Source organism: Triturus cristatus, chromosome 11 (assembly GCF_964204655.1).
Source record: "Triturus cristatus chromosome 11, aTriCri1.1, whole genome shotgun sequence".
Taxonomy (NCBI): domain Eukaryota; kingdom Metazoa; phylum Chordata; class Amphibia; order Caudata; family Salamandridae; genus Triturus; species Triturus cristatus.
In genome coordinates this window covers 64,292,915-64,313,311 of record NC_140594.1, presented here as the reverse complement: position 1 = coordinate 64,313,311, position 20,397 = coordinate 64,292,915, and the positions used below count along the sequence as shown (strand labels likewise).

The window sequence follows — 20,397 nt, the reverse complement described above, 5'->3', positions numbered from 1 at the left end:
TGTTGGAATGGACTGGTCGGGCTCTGGTGACACTGAGTACCGGTGACAGCCCTCTTTATAACTGAAGGGACTCCAGGGATGGAAGAATCCGTCGTACAACTTCAGGAATAACATCACCTAGCGCTTAGAGGGCGGAGGGCCAGCCACAGGCGCTCTCTGGGCCAAGGCTCTCCATCCGTTTTGGAGGGCGCCATTTTCCTGCACCGGGATCTCACCGCCCGCACACGGCTTGCCTTCAAAGCCCCGCGGAGCGGCGCTTCTAATTGAAAGGCATTGGGGGAGGGGGGCGTTCAAAGAGGAGCCCCCGCACACCTGATTATCCTTTACCGAGCTCCTTAGTCTGGGTAATCCCCAAGTTTGTGCCCGAGACCCCTAATTATGTGCACTCCGGCGGCCGGCAGCGGCTTAAGCCCTTAGTGGGGCGGTTGTGGGGACGGACAAAGGATTGCCTCCCGCCCCCTCGGCCCTCTTCTCTCCATTCACAGCCGCTGCCTTCCTGCTGGGCCCAACGCCTGCTCCGTCATGCTCGACCTGTCCCTCCAGGGATGGAGCCATTGAAGGGCTCGGCGGGGGGGCACTCCCGGGGCGGGAAGGGGGGCATCTGCTGAATGGCACTGGCTGGGCCCCCGCCCTTGTAGGGTCGGTGCAGCCAAGCAGGGGCCTGTGTGAAGAAGCTGTCCCGCTAGGCTGAAAGAGTGCAAGGGTACCCGTCCGTCAAGGCCCGTCCGTTCCTGCCTCCCCTAGGAGGGTAAAGGGCTTCCTCCGCCGGGGAGTCTCTTTTTACGGCACTCTGCTGGGGCGGGCCCGGATCATGCCCTCAAGCTAGGAGCAAGACCCCTCTTCGCCTCACACAGAGTAAATCTCTTGTCTGAAAAGGGGAGGGGCACTCTAATGGCAAACTTGAGATCTCGTGGGCCCCCTCTATAAGGACAGGTGAGGTGATCTGCTCAGGGTCACACGGTTTGGTCTGGTTGGAAAACCGAAGTACTAATTTCTCCCACATGCCGCTCCTCCCAGCCCTCTAGGGTGTGTGCATGGTTGGAATGGAGGTGGCCATATTGTTAGTCCTTATACCTTTGGCACAGTGTATGGACGAGCACCTCTGCTGCTGCATTTGGTACAGGGGTCTGGTATTGCAACACTGCTGCAAACCCCTCCCCCCCCCCCCCCCCCCCCACACACACACACCCCCACATCCTCCGGGAAAACGCCTGCTGCCCGCTACGGCCAGTCGGGCCTTGGCAAGTGGACTAGACGTGCGTCCTACAAAATCCCCCACAGTTAGTGCTGAAGTGTCCTCTGGCGGGGACCTCCGGTGGGGTTTGCCCTGCTAAAGCCCTGAGGTTTCTAAGCTCTTCCAAATCCCTTCTTGGAGGCGGGTGTCTGCTCTCTATGGATTTATTCCCACGAGCATTGAGCCAGCCTTCAGCCTTGCAGGCGAGCTTATAACAAGGACCCTCAGTTGCGTATTTTACTGATTTTTACAGATGAATACAGACAGAAAAACATTTATTTGCTGGTCTCTGTTTATTTATAAATACAGATAAATACGGAAAATATGTTTTCTTTTGGACCATACTTCTGTCAGTCATTAGTGCTAGGTCCATAAATATGCAGATTGACAGGCAGGGAAGCTAAAAAAAACTTTTAAAAAGGTTTTGTAATGAAGCCGAAATAACCGCAGCGCTCTAAACTGTTCTACAGAGGAAATGATTTCCAGTGACTTGGTGGCGCTAACATCCATTGGACTTGCAAATGTGAGTAAACGTTTGTCGATTAAATGAATGTGGAAATATACACATTACTGCATAATTTTGTATTCTAACCACAAAATAAATATGGGAAATACAAATAAAATCAACAAAAGATAAATGTGGATAAATGCAGCCAGAAATATAAAAAAATAAATAAATAAAGAGCCATAATGTTTAAAGAACTGAGATTAAACATAAGTGGCCTCTGATACCCTGGCTTGCCCTTTTGTACCCCTGGCACTACTCTTGCTACCCCTGGCATCTGGGATCATGAATACAGCAGCGGGAACAAAAAGTAAACAGGACTCTGTAACTCGGGTGCCAATCCTCGCCTTTGCCCTGGCCAGCAGGTCGGGGGTTATTGAGGGGCTAATGATGAACTATGTGATATCATAGGCGGTTAGTAGACATGATGTCACTTTCCTGGTATCTACACCCATGGCCGTATAAGAGTTGGCATCCTTCCATGCCTCCTCTTGGAAGGCTGTTGAGGGGGCCCTGACAGGACGCTGGGTCTGAGATGCGGGGCTCAGTGGTGTGACCCAAGATAACTGGGCTCCCTCCAGATTGTGAACAGTGGTGCCCGCGTCTACCATATCCCACATATACTCATTGGCCTTGGGCTGAAGGCCCTCCCATCAGGGGTTGGGGGCCCCATGCACTGCAGGGGCCTGTGTTATGCCCCTGGCTAGGATAGGTTTGTAGGAGAGCTCGTCCGCCCCCTTTGCAAGTTTATGAATCTCTTCTCACAGAGGCCTGCGGTGCACGCATGGTACCTGGCCATCCTCCCCACAGAGGCCTGCGGTGCACGCATGGTACCTGGCCATCCTCCCCACAGAGGCCTGCGGGGCACCCATGGTACCTGGGTATCCTCCACACAGTGGCCTATGGTGCACCCAAGGTACCTGGCCATCCTCCCCACAGTGGCCTATGGTGCACCCATGGTACCTGGCCATCCTCCCCACAGTGGCCTATGGTGCACCCAAGGTACCTGGCCATCCTCCCCACAGTGGCCTTTGGTGCACCCATGGTACCTGACCATCCTCCCCACAGTGGCCTATGGTGCACCCAAGGTACCTGGCCATCCTCCCCACTGTGGCCTATGGTGCACCCAAGGTACCTGGTCATCCTCCCCACAGAGGCCTGCGGGGCACCCCTGGTACCTGGTCATCCTCCCCACAGAGACCTGCGGGGCACCCCTGGTACCTGGTCATCCTCCCCACAGGGGCCTGCGGGGCACCCCTGGTACCTGGTCATCCTTCCCACAGAGGCCTGCGGGGCACCCATGGTACCTGGTCATCCTCCCCACAGAGGCCTGCGGGGCACCCCTGGTACCTGGTCATCCTCCCCACAGAGGCCTGCGGGGCACCCCTGGTACCTGGTCATCCTTCCCACAGAGGCCTGCGGGGCACCCATGGTACCTGGTCATCCTCCCCACAGAGGCCTGCGGGACACCCATTGTACCTGGCCATCCTCCCCACAGAGGCCTGCGGGGCACCCCTGGTACCTGGTCATCCTCCCCACAGAGGCCTGCGGGGCACCCCTGGTACCTGGTCATCCTTCCCACAGAGGCCTGCGGGGCACCCATGGTACCTGGCCATACTCCCCGCAGAGGCCTGTGGGGCACCGATGGTGCTACCTGCCCGTTCTCCCTCGAGGCTCAGTGGCCTGCGGGGCACCCATGATGGTACCTGGCTGTCGTCTCTTGTGCCATAGTGGCCTTACATGTGGCCCAGAGCCTGTGCTGTGTGTTTTCTCAGTTGAGTGCTAACAGTGCTCTTGTAAACGCCGGCGAGAGGCGCGGGGCCTAGGGTGAGTGGAGCCCCCTCACCCCTTCTGTCTGGAGTGGCACGGCGCTATGTGCGTGGCATCATGTGCGTGGCTCATGGCGCCTCACCACCGCACCTGCCATCGGGCCGGCCCAGCCCCGGCGGCCCGTGAAGTTATGTTGTTCCTGCGCCGACCTCGGCGGTTGTTATTGCAATTTCGTGGCGCGCCTTTGATTTACAGCTGTTTTTACGACCGCTGAGGCGGCCACAAATCGAGGAAAGCTCATAAAGCAGAGAGTAAACGTCGCCTTCCTCTGCCGCTCCAGCGCAGTTTGGCGGCCGCCATTTTATTCTGCTGAACAGGAAGAAACGACAATATCGCGCCCTCGGGGTTTGATGTCGCGACAGATGAGCGGTTCCGGCACTTCTGTGACATGAGGGTAAAATGCCCCCCAATGTGCAGCCGCATCCCTGCCCTGCAGCCCCACCGATCCTGCTTACTTAGACCGTGGTGCGCATGAGGAATTACCAAAGTCAACAGAACCGACCCTTTATTTGTATCATGGTTAGTGCAGTCAGACGCACGAGCGTGTGCGCTGCACAGTCCGTATGTTTCCTTTTTGGTAGGACCACTGGAATTATGTGGCATGGGAGCACCAAATTATGTAACAGTGTTGACTAGATTATGCGGTATGCAAAGTATGTGGCATAATACAGCACATTTTGATAGTATTACTTCATTATTTTGTCATTTATACCTGCTGTACTGTTTGGGCAAAGATTTCACCTCATTAGTACCAATTTATCAAACGGAGTCAGAAATAAGCGACTGGATGAAGACCGGTTCGCCTCGGGCCTTTTATTGCACACACGTCAAAACGTTTTAGCAACATTTAATCTGTTTGAATGAAAATGTTTTTGGGTTAAAATATGCAGATGATGATAGATTATGTGGCAGATCCATAATTAGGCGGATAAAGCGGTCAGCCTCAGAATGTCAGAATTCCAGTGGCCCTGCGTATTAACAACACGCGGTGGTTTTCGGTTTTGTGCAGACAGACATGGGCAGGATGTAACTAGCATTTCCACCATGAATACTGCAGTCTGATATATAAACTGTCAGCACCTGTAGTGTTTGTATCATACGTTACAACAAACAAATGATGGACGGAATGTTGACAATGCAGACATTCTCCCCCAGTCAAGAGATCTGGGTTAAATCCATCGTTCGGTCCTAGGATGCTTGATTCCGGTACAGGGAAGACATGGCTTGGCAGTTCGGGCTGGACTGTTCCCATGAGGCACAGGGTCAAGACTGATTTGCATATGGCCTGGCAGAGTGGGCTAAAGAACGGTGATGGATTAAACCCAGATCTGTTGACTGGGGGTGAGTGTTTGATTGGTTCTGATGCTCCGTCCATCACCACCCCCTTTTGTACCGCTGTGTTTGTATCATACACGTAATTGAGGCCGAAGGTCAAACTGCAAACACCCCACTGTTTCCCTCTCCTGCTGAGTGCTTTGAGTCCCACGCAGGGTCAGACGCTGGCGTAGCTCACGCCCGGAGTGCGCACAATCTCCTTGAAGACCAGTGCTACTAACGTCAAGAATTTACTGTTTTTCGGTATATACCTTGTGAGGACTTCCTGTTGGGTGGCGCAGTGGCCTCCTGAAGATAGCCATTCGCCTGCCCAAAGAAGCCATCGACACGTGTACCGAACCCAAAACTAGCGGAAAGCCGAGCCCCATTCACCTCGTTTGTTTATTGCTTTTCATACTGTGGTGTCGGGGGCTGTGTGCAGCCGTGAGAGTCAACAAAGGTGGGGGAGGAGGCTGGGGTGGCTCTTCTCGCGGCGAGGGCTACGCGAGGGACTGTGAAAGGTAGGGAGCAAGGTGAGGGACTGAGAAAGGCAGAGGCGAGGGACTGAGAAAGGCAGAGGCGAGGTGAGGGACTGAGAAAGGCAAGGTGAGGGACTGAGAAAGGCAGAGGCTAGGTGAGGGACTGAGAAAGGCAGAGGCCAGGTGAGGGACTGAGGCTGGCAGATAAAAGGCGAGGGACTGAGAGGCAGAGGCAAGGTGAGGAACTGTGAAAGGCAAGGTGAGGGACTGCGAAAGGTAGGGAGCAAGGTGAGGGACTGAGAAAGGCAGAGGCAAGGTGAGGGTCTGCGGAAGGCAGAGGCAGGGTGAGGGACTGCGGAAGTAGAAGTCAATGCGAGGAGCTGTGAACGGTAGAGGGCTGTGTGAAGGTCCTTCCAATGTCGATAACATATATATGATTGTCTTAGAATTCAGCAGATTATCCAAGTCCCAGGGGGCCTTCACTTCAGGGGGGCCAATCGCAGCGTTCGCTGACGTGCTGGCTAGTTCCCATCATGCCTCGTAGTATCAGGGTCCAGCAGCACTAAGCATGCTGGGACTTGTAGTTTTACTATTGCAGCTGTAAGGTAGGTCCTTCAATTCTTCATAGGCGTAAAGTTGTTGTCCTAAAAGCAATGGGTGTCTGGAAGTTGCCCACGTGACACGAGTCCATTTGACCCTAATGAAATCAGACAGTATTCGACTGGAGGTCAGTCCAGTGACCTACCCCTGCCAATCGCTGTCATTCTAATCGGGGCTGTTTCTGCGTCACCTTGGTGACTCAGAAGAAAAAAGTACTGATTTGTGCAGGGCGTCAGCGAAGCCATTCCTCGCTCGCACGGCCAACTCCTGCATCTCGGTGAGAAGAAAAGGTGCGCTCTTTTTATTGGATCTGCCCCCCCCCCCCCCCCCCCCCCCGGCCCTGTCGCAGCTCCAGGAAGGCCGCTTCTCCTCTCTACCGCATCCAGCGATGCACGCTTCTTCGGGCTCGCATCCTTCCTGCCTCCTCCCTCGCCGCCCCCTCATTCCTCACCCGGGGAGGCAGGAGCAATCGGATGGCTTCAGGCGGGACCGTGCGCTCCCATAAGTGATTAATAGCGCAGCGCCTCACACCTCCAGCCGGAAGCTGGCTGTGGGCACAGCCCTGCCTCCCACGGTGCCCTCCTGGCTGGCCTTCCTGGCAGGCCCTCGCAGTGATAAATGCTGCCTGCTGGACGGGTCCCCGGGCGGAGAACGAGCTGTGTCCTGGCAAGCCCTGCTTGGCATTCCCCGCCGGTGCCAGCCGCTCGGAGATGCTGGCGGGCTTTGATGAGGTGTGACTTTGTATCCGAGGCCTTCCAGAGCAGCTGTGCTAATGAAAATGCCAGGCCAGCGACGGGCCTTGACAGGGTAATTCAGAGAAGGCGTGAGTGGTAGCTGCCGCCCCTCCCCTGCTCTGTGCTTAACACCGTGACCGGGCTGACTGGCCAAGGCCTGCCAGGGAACCCCAACATTCTCCTCCTTGGTGACAGCGCCCCTGGGCAAGCCCCAGTGCCCCTGGGCAAGCCCCAGTGCCCCAGGCAGGATCCACTGTCCACAGTCCATAGACCTGAGGCAGGCCTGAGGTCCCCCTTCCATGGCCGCCACGTGCTGTGCAGTGATTCTTTTAGATATCTTTGAAAAAAGCAAGTGCTTTCTTGAGTTTGGCTGTATGAGTGCAGATCATGTCCTCAGTTGAGCCCTTGGTACAGTCCAGCAGTTCGGGCTGGACTGTTCCCATGAGGCACAGGGTCAAGACTGATTTGCATATGGCCATGTCTGAACTGGGGTGGCGTAGTGGGCAAAAGAACGATGGATTTAACCCAGATCTCTTGACTGGGGGGAGAATGTCTGCATTGTCAGCATTCCGTCCATCATTTGTTTGTTGTAACGCTCTTCGCCCTAAGTGGGATGGGTATTCCCAGACGTGGGACCCGTGCTCACTACGCCACTGGAGTCAAGCTATCCTGGCTGATGACGGCTGATAGCCAGAAACCGGTCCTAGGATGCTTGATTCCGGTCCAGGGAAGACATGGCTTGGCAGTTCGGGCTGGACTGTTCCCATGAGGCACAGGGTCAAGACTGATTTGCATATGGCCATGTCTGAACTGGGGTGGCGTAGTGGGCAAAAGAACGATGGATTTAACCCAGATCTCTTGACTGGGGGAGAATGTCTGCATTGTCAGCATTCCGTCCATCATTTGTTTGTTGTAACGCTTGGTACAGTCCAGAGCAGACCATGGCATGTCATCAAATGGGCCCTTGATACAGTCCAGAGCGGACCATGTCATCAAATGGGCCCTTGGTACAGTCCGGAGCAGATCATGTCCCCAGATTAGGCCTTGGTACAGTCCGGAGCAGATTATGTCCTCAGTTGAGCTCTTGGTACAGTCCAGAGCAGACCACGTCCTCAGATGAGCCCTTGGTACAATCCAAAGTAGATCATGTCCTCAGTTGAGCCCTTGGTACAGTCCAGAGCAGACCATGTCTTCAGATGGGCCCTTGGTACAGTCCGGAGCAGACCAAGTGATCAAATGGGCCCTTGGTACAGTCTGGAGCAGATCATGTACTCAGATGAGCCCTTGGTACAGTCCGGAGCAGATCATGTACTCAGATGGGCCCTTAGTACAGTCAGGAGCAGACCATGTCATCAAATGGGCCCTTGGTACAGTCTGGAGCAGACTATGTCCTCAGATGAGCCCTTAGTACAGTCCGGAGCAGACCATGGCCTCAAATGAGCCCTTGGTACCTTCCAGAGCAGACCATGTCATTGAACGGGCCCTTGATACTATCCAGAGCAGATCATGTCCTCAGATGGGCCCTTGGTACAGTCCGCAGCAGATCATGTCCCCAGATTAGCCCTTGGTACAGTCCGGAGCAGATCATGTCCCCAGATTAGCCCTTGGTACAGTCCGGAGCAGATCATGTCCTCGTATGAGCTCTTGGTACAGTCCAGAGCAGATCAAGTCCTCAGATGAGCCCTTGGTGTGGGAGTTTGTCTCTTTACCTCATGCTCCCAATTTTGGTATATAGTGGATCAGAAAGATCCAGAAAGGTTGATCGATTTGCACAATATAGTTTGTTGCCATTTGGCGAATGTGCACCAAACTTTCTCAAAAAAGTTCACCCACATTGGGTCTTTCATGTAATGTTCTTGAAGGTCCCATAAGAAAAAGGGGTGGGGTCTCAAAAATGCCATTTATGATTTTAATTCCCATGTGACTTTTTGTTCACAGATACAAAAAAGATTGAACAGATTTAAACTAAATTTGGCATGAAATTAGAACTTTACTAAAGTAAAGGTATTTTTGGAGTTTGGTAATCATTTGTTCACTAGTTTTCAAGAGTGTAGTTGGTTCTTACTCAGCCTTGTTGGGCTGAGTAATAACACAGTACAGTACAGCTTAAGGCACGGCTTAAGTCCCTTTGGCACCATGAGCGGTAGGACCCACCCTGGGCATGCTCGTGCCACGGGGGGGGGGGGGGGGGGGCAAAAAGGGATGGGTGGAAATGCTTAAAGGGGCCATCCAGTGTAGAAAATAAAAAAAATCTTTCACCTGCTCTTGCTGCTCACAGTTGCCAACAATTAGCCTTGTAGAATGTTCCTTTGTTTGGCGATGTCGCCTCGGGCACTCCGACCCGTTGGGTCATCAATTCACCGACTGGCCTCTTGAAATCAATCCAGTCCACTGCTGGTTACCATGAGTGCATTCTGTACCGTTGGTTTTGTGAGCTTGTTTCATTACAGATGGGAATAAATATCTGCAATTAAACTTGCCCCCTCTCTGTGCCAGTTCAGCCCGAGCCATTAGCCCCTAGAGGCCCTTTGGCAGTCCTGGATAGTGCTGGTCATTGACCTGCTGTCCGATACCAGGCGCTAGCGCACCCATCAGCAGAGAGATGACCATCAATTCTGGCTCTTTCCTTTTCTGTGTTTTTAAAGCACTCAGGCTTGAGAATTTGGTGATTAGATGAACATTTCTTTGGTCCTGAACCTTCAATGGGAACAAATTCTCATCAGCAACTTCTCACCACACTCATGGCTGCGGAGTAAAAGGCAGGCTGTCATCGGTCTCTGGTAAGATGCCCAAGTGCAGCAATGTTACGACCGTGTATTGATTAACGTGAAGTTGTCTTGTTGACTCCCAGTCCGATCTCAATTTCCATCATTAAACCGTTCATGGGACAGTAAGCGGAATCCGGGTACATATAGCAGCCTTCTTCTGAATGGTATGAGTTGGGATGCCGCTGTATGAAAGAAGTCAGCAAAGACAAACGTGCTTTTAACTACACCACACACTAAAGCGTGCACCAGGCAACGTGATTGGTCAGTGAGCAGTTTACTCCCCCAAGCTAGTTTACTTCCATAGCAGGCCTAAAACAATCTTATAAGTGATAACAGAACAGACCTCCCGGTCTAGTGACCTGAATGATCTACTTGACCAAACTCCGCTTGACCCGTAAACTGGTCTCAGATTGTGTGATACACGGCAAATATTTTATTCCACTGGGTCGTCTTCTTCCGTAATATCACATATGAGAGCACCTTCAAATATGGGCGATCAGGATGTCTGCTGTACAAAATGTATTTTGTTTGATTTAATAAACAAAACTTTTGCTCCATGCATAACAAAAATCAAGCCCACGTATAGAGTACATCTGGCTTCGGATTTGACTCTTAGTTCACTAATAACATTATCAGGCCGGGGGCAGGAATGTTTCTCAGTTTATGTTTAAAAACTCTTGCTTCTAATAAATGTATAATTAAAGCATGTTGTGTGTGCGTGCAATGTCATTTACAAATGGCACATTTCAATTGAAATGACCACAGACGTTCTCACTGATTCGCAGTTTTATTGATAAAACTATATAGCATGCAAACAATAATGTGCAGAAATCAGGTTTCAGCAAACATTCATCTTTTGCACATCACCAAGTAAAGTGTTTTAATTTGTTTTGATCCTATTGAAATCTTTCTTCCTGCCACACTTCAGAATTCTAAAAAAAAAAAGTCCTTTCCTAACTACTTTAATATATTTTTAAATATTTGCACAGTTAATTTACAAACTATTTAAATGCTGTTAGAAAAAAAAAACTTTAACCCTACAACTTACATCCCTTCATTTGACACTGCCTGTATCCCAGCACAATTTTCAGAATTCACTTTACTTTTCTTTCTCTGCAAAGATAAAGTATTTTGTAAATGACAACCTATTGGATAAAAGCCGCGATTTGTAGGAGAGGTAAGCCGACATCTGTCTTTGAACACAGCAATTATGACAAGATCATGAGATTTAATGTCCTGGTTATTGCTCATTTACTTTCCGAAGGAGCAGAAAAACTGTTCTTCCCTGGTTTGAGCTGTCTTGCCAGACCAGGCCAGTACACCCCAAAAATAGGTTGCCCTAATAAAATCTACCTCGAGGCCTGCATAGTTTCATATCTACACGGCTTGGTTGGACGGCAATGTGGGTGTCCCGTATTCTGCTTTAACCCCATTGGTAGCCCCTACCATCTTCAAACCCAGTGGCATCATTTAATGTTCAAACTGCAGACTAAGAGGTGTAAATACACCCAGGATCAGGAACAGCATCCCCGTATCCATCAGTACCACGCCAACCCTGCTCCAGCTTGGGGGACAGCTAAGACTCGCCTCATCGGGATGCAGTAACAGTCCCTTCTGCTTCCAGAGCCCACCTACCCCCTTATCACTCGATGACTGCATGCCTGCTTTTGACCCAGCTCCTCGCTTCACTCCTTTTTGCCTAGGTCCGTGCTAGCCACTACTACTTACAAACATCCGTCCTGTGCTGGAGATAGAATTCTTTGCCTTCAAGTCGTAGGAGGTGACTTTTTAGGCCGGGTCGCGCTTCGGTAGTGAGTGGTTTGCTTGGACATTGGAAGAGAATGTAAGAAGAGGGTCCTTTGGAGAATGAATGCTGGACCCTGGCACTTGTTCAGGGCGGGTTGGGTGATGGTAGGAGTGCCCACCAGCAGGCTTGTAGTTACAGCTTCATGTGCAGCAGGTGACGATGCCAGAGAGGAAGTTTGGGGGACGCTCCGTGGATAGCTTTGAATTCCAGCCATAGAAATCGGTAAAAGATCCTGTTTTTGGCAAAGTGACCTCCGGCCTGGTTCGCATAATGTGGAGTAGCGGTGCGTCTAGGAGGGTGATGCGGAGCCCTGGTCACAAAGTTTAAGACCTTGACTAGAGCAGCGAGAGTAGCACGAAGGCCGCTAGGAGACAACTTAAAGTGTGTGCGAGCTTTTGATACTGGTGCGTCTATAATGATGATTGCGGATGCCCCATCCGGTGTGGTTTTATTCCTTTCTCTTTATATCTTCCTATCGGGACACAAATGGTTTGTAACGTGTGGTACTTTTTGGTAAATGAATCGCAATCCGGAATGGATGGACCTTCCAATAATGTTGCCTTCAAATTCGTACGCGCCTATTTGCCCACATACCTGGGTTGTTGTATTTATGTTTGGTTTATAATCAAAAAATGAAGAAAAAAAAAAAAATGAAAGCATTTGTAATAATTCAGTTCGCTGCATAGTCGCGAGCTCGTCAAGGCTTCGGCTGTGCACAGAGGGATTGAAGGCCAGACTTTAAAGGACTTTGTCCTGATCTGTGCTGCGATGGCTCTGGTGGGGATGTAAGTTTCAATTTGCGGAGAGGAACTGAAAGAGATACCTAGGGTTCTCTCTGCGGGAGCAGGAGTGTGTCAGGAAGAAACTGAGCTTGAAATGTGGTCAGTTCCCGGAGAGGAGGCAAACTTAGGCGCGCTGCCTTCCAAGATGTCATCGTAAGGGAGTGTAGGGCCAGCGGGTGATGACGGGCGTCAAGGCAGCCACGTATGCGTAAATGGAGGCCGTGTGAGACCTTTGAGAGCCAGGAGGTGGTTTGGGAGTCCACGTGTGGTGGAAGAGGGGAAATTTTTCAGATTACCACGTAACAGGAAAACCATCTGAGGTCAGTGCCCACAAGGGATTGTAGGGAAGGCAGAGTAGAGTGGCCAGTAGTGTCCAAGGCTGCAGATAGATTAAGAACTGTGATGGCGGACGAAGAGGGCTGAGGCCAACGGTTGTGATAGTGTCTGTAGCATGGCATACACTTGGCACCTCACTGGAGTGGGTTTGCGCCCATGCTTGGAGGTGCGTAACAGTGTGATATGTTTGGAGACAACTCATTCTAATATTTTGGTGTGGAAAGTATTTTTTCATCGGAGTAGCACCACATTCCATTGAGGTATGAAGGCCAGATTATCTATCTGAGTGAGAAATGGAATAACTAGTGTTTGTTTCCCTCAATACCACTGTAATCTAAAGATTCTTCCCTATCGTGATCCGAGTAAGTAGGGCACAGTAAGGTGAAGCGTTTTGCCCAAGGTCACAGTGGGTGTCTGAGATGAAGCCCGGGGTGACTGAATAAATGTTTTGTTGAGCACGAGCTCCAAGTGAATCCCCGGTGATGCCTGCTTACATTTACCTTGCACATTCGTTCCTGTGATAAGTGTCGTAAAAAGAGCACTGGGTGATATCTGCCCCAGTGCCTGGTTTTCACTCTGCCCACCTGTGCCAGCTGCTGGTACATGCGTCTCACGTGTCTGATAGTGCCACCTTCTTGCACTGTTGCTGATGGCTGCTTCTCACGCTTGCAACCAGTGCCAACTTCTAAATGGCCTGGTATTGCCGAGTCCCCTCCCTGGACATGGCCAGTCGAACACTGTCCCCTCCCCCAGGGAGCATCAATATTCAGATCCAACACCATTTTTGGGATTACGGGTCGATAACCCCGGCCGTATTTATTACAAATTAATGAAACACATTATTAATAACTCATAATCAAAACTGATTTTTTTGTACATATACGCAGAAAACCCAAACATATCCGATTACATTTATCAATACAGAATTTGATACATTTTTGAATGGCTAACCCTTAACAAGAGTCTAATACATCGCCGTACCTAACCTAGAACTGGAATATGTACAATTTGTTTTCTGCGTATCCTGGATGAGCCTACGTGCAAGGTCATGACTGTTTTATACTAGTTACCAGGTCCCCCTTTACCGGAGTGACCTTGCGCAGGAGGCCCGTGTCCCCACCATATTACGTGGGTGCCTCCCACGCCCTTTCATCGCACCTCCCAGGGGCTGATGTGCCAGGTTGGCACCCAATGCACCTGTGCAGGGGTGGGCCCAAGCGGCCTACCAAAGCCGGACTTCCTACCCCCGTGCCCTTCAGTCTACTGGCCATAACTGCCCCCTGGAGTGTGATGAGGGGCCACTGTCTCGCCCCCCCCCCCCCCGTCCCCGTTAAATAATGGGATGCCTACTAATAGAAGTAAATATTTTGAGTGAGAAATTGAATAACCAGTGTTTGTTTCCCTCTATACCAACTTAACCTAAAGATTCTTCCCTATTGTTACCTGAGTAAGGAGGGCACAGTAAGGTGAAGCGTTTTGCCCAAGGTCACAGTGGGTGTCCGAGATGAAGCCCGGGGTGACTGAATAAATGTTTTGAAGAGCACGAGCTCCCAATGAACCCCCGGTGATGCCGGCTTACATTTACCTTGCACATTAGTTCTTGTGAAAAGTGTCGTAAAAAGAGCACTCGGCGATATCTGCCCCAGTGCCTGGTTTTCACTCTGCCCACCTGTGCCAGCTGCTGGTACATGCTTCTCACGTGTCTGATAGTGCCACCTTATGCACTGTTGCTGATGGCTGCTTCTCACGCTTGCAACTAGTGCCAACTTCTATCACTGCTGTAGGAGAAAGCTTCTCAAATACCATTATTTCCGCCTCCCTTCCAAGCTTCATTGAACTGCTCTTGACCCTGCAGTGGAGAGGCCTCTCTGCTGAGACTGTCAGAGGGTGTCTGTTTCATGCCACTGGTGCTGGTGGACTTCTGAGAAAGAGAGGATCTCCGCCGTGCCCTGCACCTTCCCTTTCAGCAGTCAACACACCAAGAAGGAAGAGGCCTTCTTGCTTCCTCCCCGCCGTCCGCCTGCCCCATGTTTGCAGGGATGGAGATGGAGAGGGGGTGGGGGAAGGGCATGTCTGTGGCATCTTCTACTCGAGTCTGGGTTTCTCTTGAGAGCAATAGGCGCAGGGGTGCTGTAGACCACTGACAAACTGCAGGAGTAGGTAGATGACTACTTGTGAGAGGCTCCTGTGTGACGGTATGGTGGTATGTGTGAGGGTACGGCGGTACCTGTGTGAGAGTACGGCGGTACCTGTGTGAGAGTACGGCGGTACCTGTGTGAGAGTACGGCGGTACCTGTGTGAGGGTATGGTGGTACCTGTGTGAGGATATGGCAGTACCTGTGTGAGGATATAGCGGTACCTGTGTGAGGGTACGATGGTACCTGTGTGGGAGTCTGGCGATACCCGTGTGAGAGTAGGGGGTATCCATGTGAGGAGATGGGGGACAACCATCGAGGAGCCAGCTGGAGTAAGAGAACCTAGTGCTTCGAAGACAGACAGATCTCCTGACCTTCCTCCATAGGACGGCGCTGTTCGTGTGTCCTAGAATGTAGCTCCTCTTTTGAGTAAACACAATAAATCCATTTACTATGTGAAATTCAGGGCCTGCTTAGAAAGAACGATGCCCCGAGGCGCTCATGGTGCATACTTGAGTTACTAGCATCAATGTACCCCCGTGGGAGGGGGGGGGGGGCTTCGGTCTGTAGCTCTGTGTACCCAAGGAGCATTACAAAGAATCGATTGTTATTAAAGCAGTAAAGACATCTTGTCCTGTCCTAGAAACTAAAGAGGCGCTCTCTCTGCTTTGCTGTGCTTTTTTTATAAGCACTATATGTTCTGGTGTTTTATGGGTCTGTTCAGTTCAACTCTTCGGGCACTTTATGGACTAATCACAGCGGAGTTTACGACGATGCCTGAAAGCCAGGCACTCCGTGTTTCTGGACAGGTACCACTTATGGAGCCGCTGTAAATTCTGTCTTTTGATGACTGCTAAACGGGACAAAATCGCTGGAGAAATGAACTAATTATTAGTGAGAAAGTTCATTTAAGAATGTAGCCAATAAGACGTGTGGACTTAGTACTAACAGCAAGTCCCAGAGACACAACAACCAATGTAACTACCCTGGAAAAAAAAAAGCAATGTTAAGTCACGCTGATGCGCAAAATGGACTCATATGTAATATGGTTGACATGCATTGTGTTAATTTGTACGCAAAACCCTAATAAAAAAATTTAAACAAAAAAAAGAATGTAGCCAATAGCTGATGGCGCATCTTTGACAAATGAATGACCTCGTGACTAAAGCAGGCCTCCAATGAATGACATCATAGTAGGTCTCAAATGAATGACGTCACTGCAGGTCTTAAAAGACAGTCTTCATCATCAAACAAAAAATACGTTCTGGATCTCAAGACCGAACCAGACGTCATTTGACAAAGTTTGGGAATACGAAATGCACCCATTCGTCAATAACAGTTTAGGAATCCTTCCAAGCCCACCCTGACCTCATCAAACCAAGGAACATTATGGAATCCAAAACCCAAGGAGCTGTTATTACACAAACTGATGATGATCTATCCAAACAGAATAACATCAAAAACGGGATATTCTGGATATCAAAACCGAGCCAGACATTATATGGCAAAGGGGTTGTGTAATCGGAACCCGCCAATACACTATGGTATGATAGAAAGGGGTAGACTTGTTTACCGACCTGGCCACCAAACTCGTTGCGTTTCCTCACTCCCTCAAGACAACCTCGTCGCCATCGTGTTGTAATCCTCTTTGTTCTTCTAGAGCCACAGTGATGAAGGGGCGGGGCGGGTGGGGGGTTGACCCTCTGATGAACATCACCAGGGCAGACAACTTCTAGTGACTGTCAGTATGCCATCTCTACACAGGGCACGACCCTGAGTCCCTGGGTATGGGATGCAGAGACGTACCTTTTAGGCTTGAATCTACAACACAGCATGATGTGTACTGTGCTCTTAAACTATACTACCTGGCTGGGCAGTAGTCAGGACTCTGCTTTACTTGGGGGTGGGGAAAGAGTCTGCAGCTGGTTTGAGATTTGGGGGTGTCGGACGAGTGTAGGCCCAGGTGGTCGGGTGAGCTCTGTGGGGTCGTTTTTTTTATCTGTCCTGCATGTTACATGAGGGGACTCATTTGCTTGGTCATTTGTGGGCGCAGCCGCCTCAGAGCGCTGGTCGACAGGTGAATGATGAACTGCTCGTGGGACTGGTTTAGTAATGGGGTGGGCCACAGAGGGTGGGACCCTCTCAGATACCAGATTGGGGTAGATAAAGTTGGTCGTGGTCCCACCGGCTGGGTTTTGCATTTGTACTAGACGGACAGTAGCGCCTTCCTCGCCTGAGGAGCTCTGGTCGGGCTCGCTGCCCCAGCCCTCCCCTTGCTACTAGTTCTGTGTTAAAAGGGAGCCAGGCAGGGCCCTGATAGCTGTCATTGGGGTGCACTTTGCCCAGTGTCGGTGGGGGGCACTGAGAGAGTAGTCTGTGATGCAGCAACCTAGCGCCTAAAACGTCAGGCGATCTACTCAAGTTGGTAAACCACGCACCATTCATTTGTGTAACACACCAACAAGGGTATGGTTTGCATGTTCGAGTTAATCTCTGCCACTAACAATCATTCAGGCCGTATTCCAATCCATCGTTTTTTCGCCCACCATGCCGCTCTAGGCAAAGTCCGCCTTATGCTCCTCAAGAAACAGCCCACCCCAACGAACAGAGAAAGCCCCCTCCAGAAGGGAACTCAGTCAACACCAGACCAGTTTCCAGCTGCTTAGGCCTCACCAGTGAGGTAGAGTTCATAGGCATAGTGAGCAGAAGGACCGGTGCTCACTGTGAGCACAGAGACCGGTGCTCACTGTGCCGGATGAACCAAGCTACACTCGACTGACGCGACCCACTCGGTACAAAACCGGTCCTGGTTTGCTTGTGTTCCGGTTCAGAAAGGACCTGGCTTGGTAGTTCGAGAGGCTGTGCCCATTGGAGCAGGGCAAGCCTGATTTGCATATGGCTGGATCTAATCTGAGACAAACGCTAGGCACAAAAAAAAAAAAGATGGACTGGAATGCAGTTTAAGTAATTTACCACGGGCTGAGAATAATACCATCAGCACACTCGTAACTTTTTGTGCACATTAGTTTAGTTAATAGCAATACCCGTTCCAGTGCTTAGAAACTGAAGAGGTGCTTATGAAGCGCTATATAAAATAAGTTACAGTGTCTGCTAGATTTGGGCAGACACAGCACCTCCCGGGTCACAAAGCCCTTCTGCTGTTGGGAGTTTGGCGCGTGCTTCCATCTCGACGTTTTCACGAGCATTTGTGTTAATGTGAAGCTCTTGGTTGCAGAGAAACAGCCCTCTTTATGTGTCCCGATGCTGGTGTTTTCCCCCGTTTAATTTCACAGTGTCCTTGTATCTAACGCAGCTCCACAGCGGCCCCTCCTGGCCCCGTGCACAACTACAGCCACACATGAGCCGGTGGAGACTGTTGTCTCACCCCTGTGTTTTCTTCTCCCCAGGCATCATGTGCTCTGGTTTTGTTTCAGACTCCGCCTTCCATTCTCTTTCTCTAGCGCTCGTCTTTATTTCTCCCCAAGGCTTCTGTGTTATTGTTTTTCTCAAACTCTTGCTATAAGACAAGTCTATCAGAACCCTTGTGTTTGCTTCCGGGCTCATGTGCTCTAGCTTGTTCAGACTCTTTCCATGCATTTACTGTCTCTTGCCTCTCTGCTTGCTTCCCTCCCAGCTCTCATGTGCTCTGCTCTCTGTTTGCCTCTAACTCCTGCCTTCCACTGCCTGCCGTTAACCTCTCTGTTTGTTTCCCTTCCAGGGCTCCGATGTCGCTTCCGAGAAGCTCTCGTCTCCAGCACCAGCGAACGGTAAGCAGCCCAGGGGGCCAACCTCTTCGTTATTGCGCCTCGCGGGGACATTTCACAGTCCAACAGATACACCCTGCATGTGAAAGCGGCGCAGATTCAATGTGACAGCCACCCAGGGGCAATCATTCACTGCGCAGAGCATGGCGCGAAGGAACAGCGCCAGCCTGCGGCCTACGAGGCGCCTGGGACACGGATGGGGGAATGGGGCTGGCGCCCGGGCGCCCATCTGATCCAGCCGCCCGGCCAGTGAATCTTTCTCTCGCATACATTACCTCTCACTTGACAGATTTCTCTCCCTCTGCTCGTTTTTCACTCTACGTCTCATAATGCATCCGTTTTCCATGCTAGATATGTCTCCTGTAGCATCAGGATGGCTTTATCTGGCAGGCGGCCTCGCACCCCTGTATCCGTCAGTGTCTCTCAATCCACCCATGTGTCTCTTACACTCAGTTGTTGGTCTGTCTCCGAACCTCACGTAGGCCTTTCTTTCGCTCCCACCGTCTCTAAATGTCAGGCTTCCGGTTTGCTTTTTCTTCATTCACCACCGATTCTGTGCCCCTCACTGCCTCACCCAGCTCTTTCCTAAAGTAGTGTTTTTTTTTCTCACTCTCTCTCACACACACATATGTCTCACTCTCATATCATAAACATAACATATGTATTTGTATAGGCACATTCACCCAGAAGGGTATCTTGGCGCCGAATAACAGATGTTTATTGTTACCCAACTCAGTGGCACTCATTTTATCGACCCCATAAGGATGAAAGGCTGAGTGCACCCGCTCGAATTTGAATCTGTGACCATGAGGTCGAACACCAGCCCCTACAGTCCACTAAGTCACCAGACCTGGCTCTCAATCCTGCTTGAGATGTTTATGTTGTAGACTCTGTTGCTCTCCTAACTCTGTCAATCACCCTATCTGTCAGCACTCCACATACCTCTTTATTGTGTCTTATCTTGCTGTTGTCCACCTTGTATCTCACTCATGCCCCCCCCCCCCCCATGTCCTGGGCTGACATTTAGAAACCTTTCCAGGTTTATGTCAAATGATGTCGTTGGTTGGGGGTGTGCTCTGTAAAAGGCAGTAGGAAAGGCACGCCAGACAGTCAACCACAGCACCTATTTAAGATGGGGGTTCGCCCCAAATTAAGACGCAGCCACCGAGTCTGAAAAATGAGGTTCCTCCATTTTGAAAAATTACACCCACATAATTGGCTGCCAAGTAACGGGAGTGCCCGGATAAAGCCACAGGACGTTTTGAATTTCTCTTAAGCGTTTCCCATGAAATCTGCACATCTCCGTATCGGCAGGTCGTTTTCTCCTGTAGTGTTTTTTTCCTCTTCTCTTACCTTTTCTCCTGTAGTGTTTTTTTTCCTCTTCTCTCACCACACGGCGCTTGGCAGGAACATTGTAGAGATGAAGCGAAGCCATCTGTCCCGTATGCAGATCATGTCTCCCTCGTGCTCGATGGCAGGAGCATAGACACCCCCCCCCCCCCCCCCTGCCTGAATTGTGGCCAAGCCTTCACTGTTTCAGGCACGGATGCCTGGTGGAGCGTCTCCAAAAGGCCCATGCTGTGTGCCCGGTGTTCGTAGCTGAAGGCGGTGTGTCTGTTTCTTTGGCATTTGTTTTTGATGCGTTTGTAGCAGATCCAATATGGCTGAAACTCTTACATTGGGGCAGTCAACGCTTTTTTGTGCGAGTTTTTTCCTTCCTTGGGTGAATTTCGGAAAGTATCTGGTTGGCTTTTGCGTTAGTTGTATGCGAGTGCAGGAGGCTGGGTTTGGCATCTATCCCCGGCGAGCACATTCTTTAAAAGGGGGCTGCCACCATGGTAGACCCTGTCTGCAGGAGCAGGCCCACAATGCCCTCCTGCATAACCCCTAATGCTAACACTACCCTATGCACTCCTGCATGGCCCTGACATACTCTCGCATAGCCCACAATGCACTCCTGCAAAGCCCCCCCGATGCACTCCCGCCTAGCCCCCCGATGCACTCCCGCCTAGCCCCTGACGCACTCCCGCCTAGCCACTGACGCACTCCCGCCTAGCCCGCACACACCACTGATGGAATCTTACATAGCTTACGACTGACTCTAGCCAC

General features: G+C 50.9%; 1 protein-coding gene across 6 annotated transcripts in view; it reads left to right on the top strand.

Moving 5' to 3' along the window:
* FBRSL1 (fibrosin like 1) overlaps positions 1-20,397 on the top strand; it is a 1,300,479-nt gene that overhangs the window by 1,193,975 nt on the left and 86,107 nt on the right. For all 6 annotated transcript variants that reach the window (XM_085635474.1, XM_085635477.1, XM_085635475.1 and 3 more), the window contains one exon: positions 18,243-18,291. In XM_085635474.1, coding sequence (XP_085491600.1) covers positions 18,243-18,291 — 49 coding nt within the window. The remainder of the gene's footprint in view (positions 1-18,242; positions 18,292-20,397) is intronic.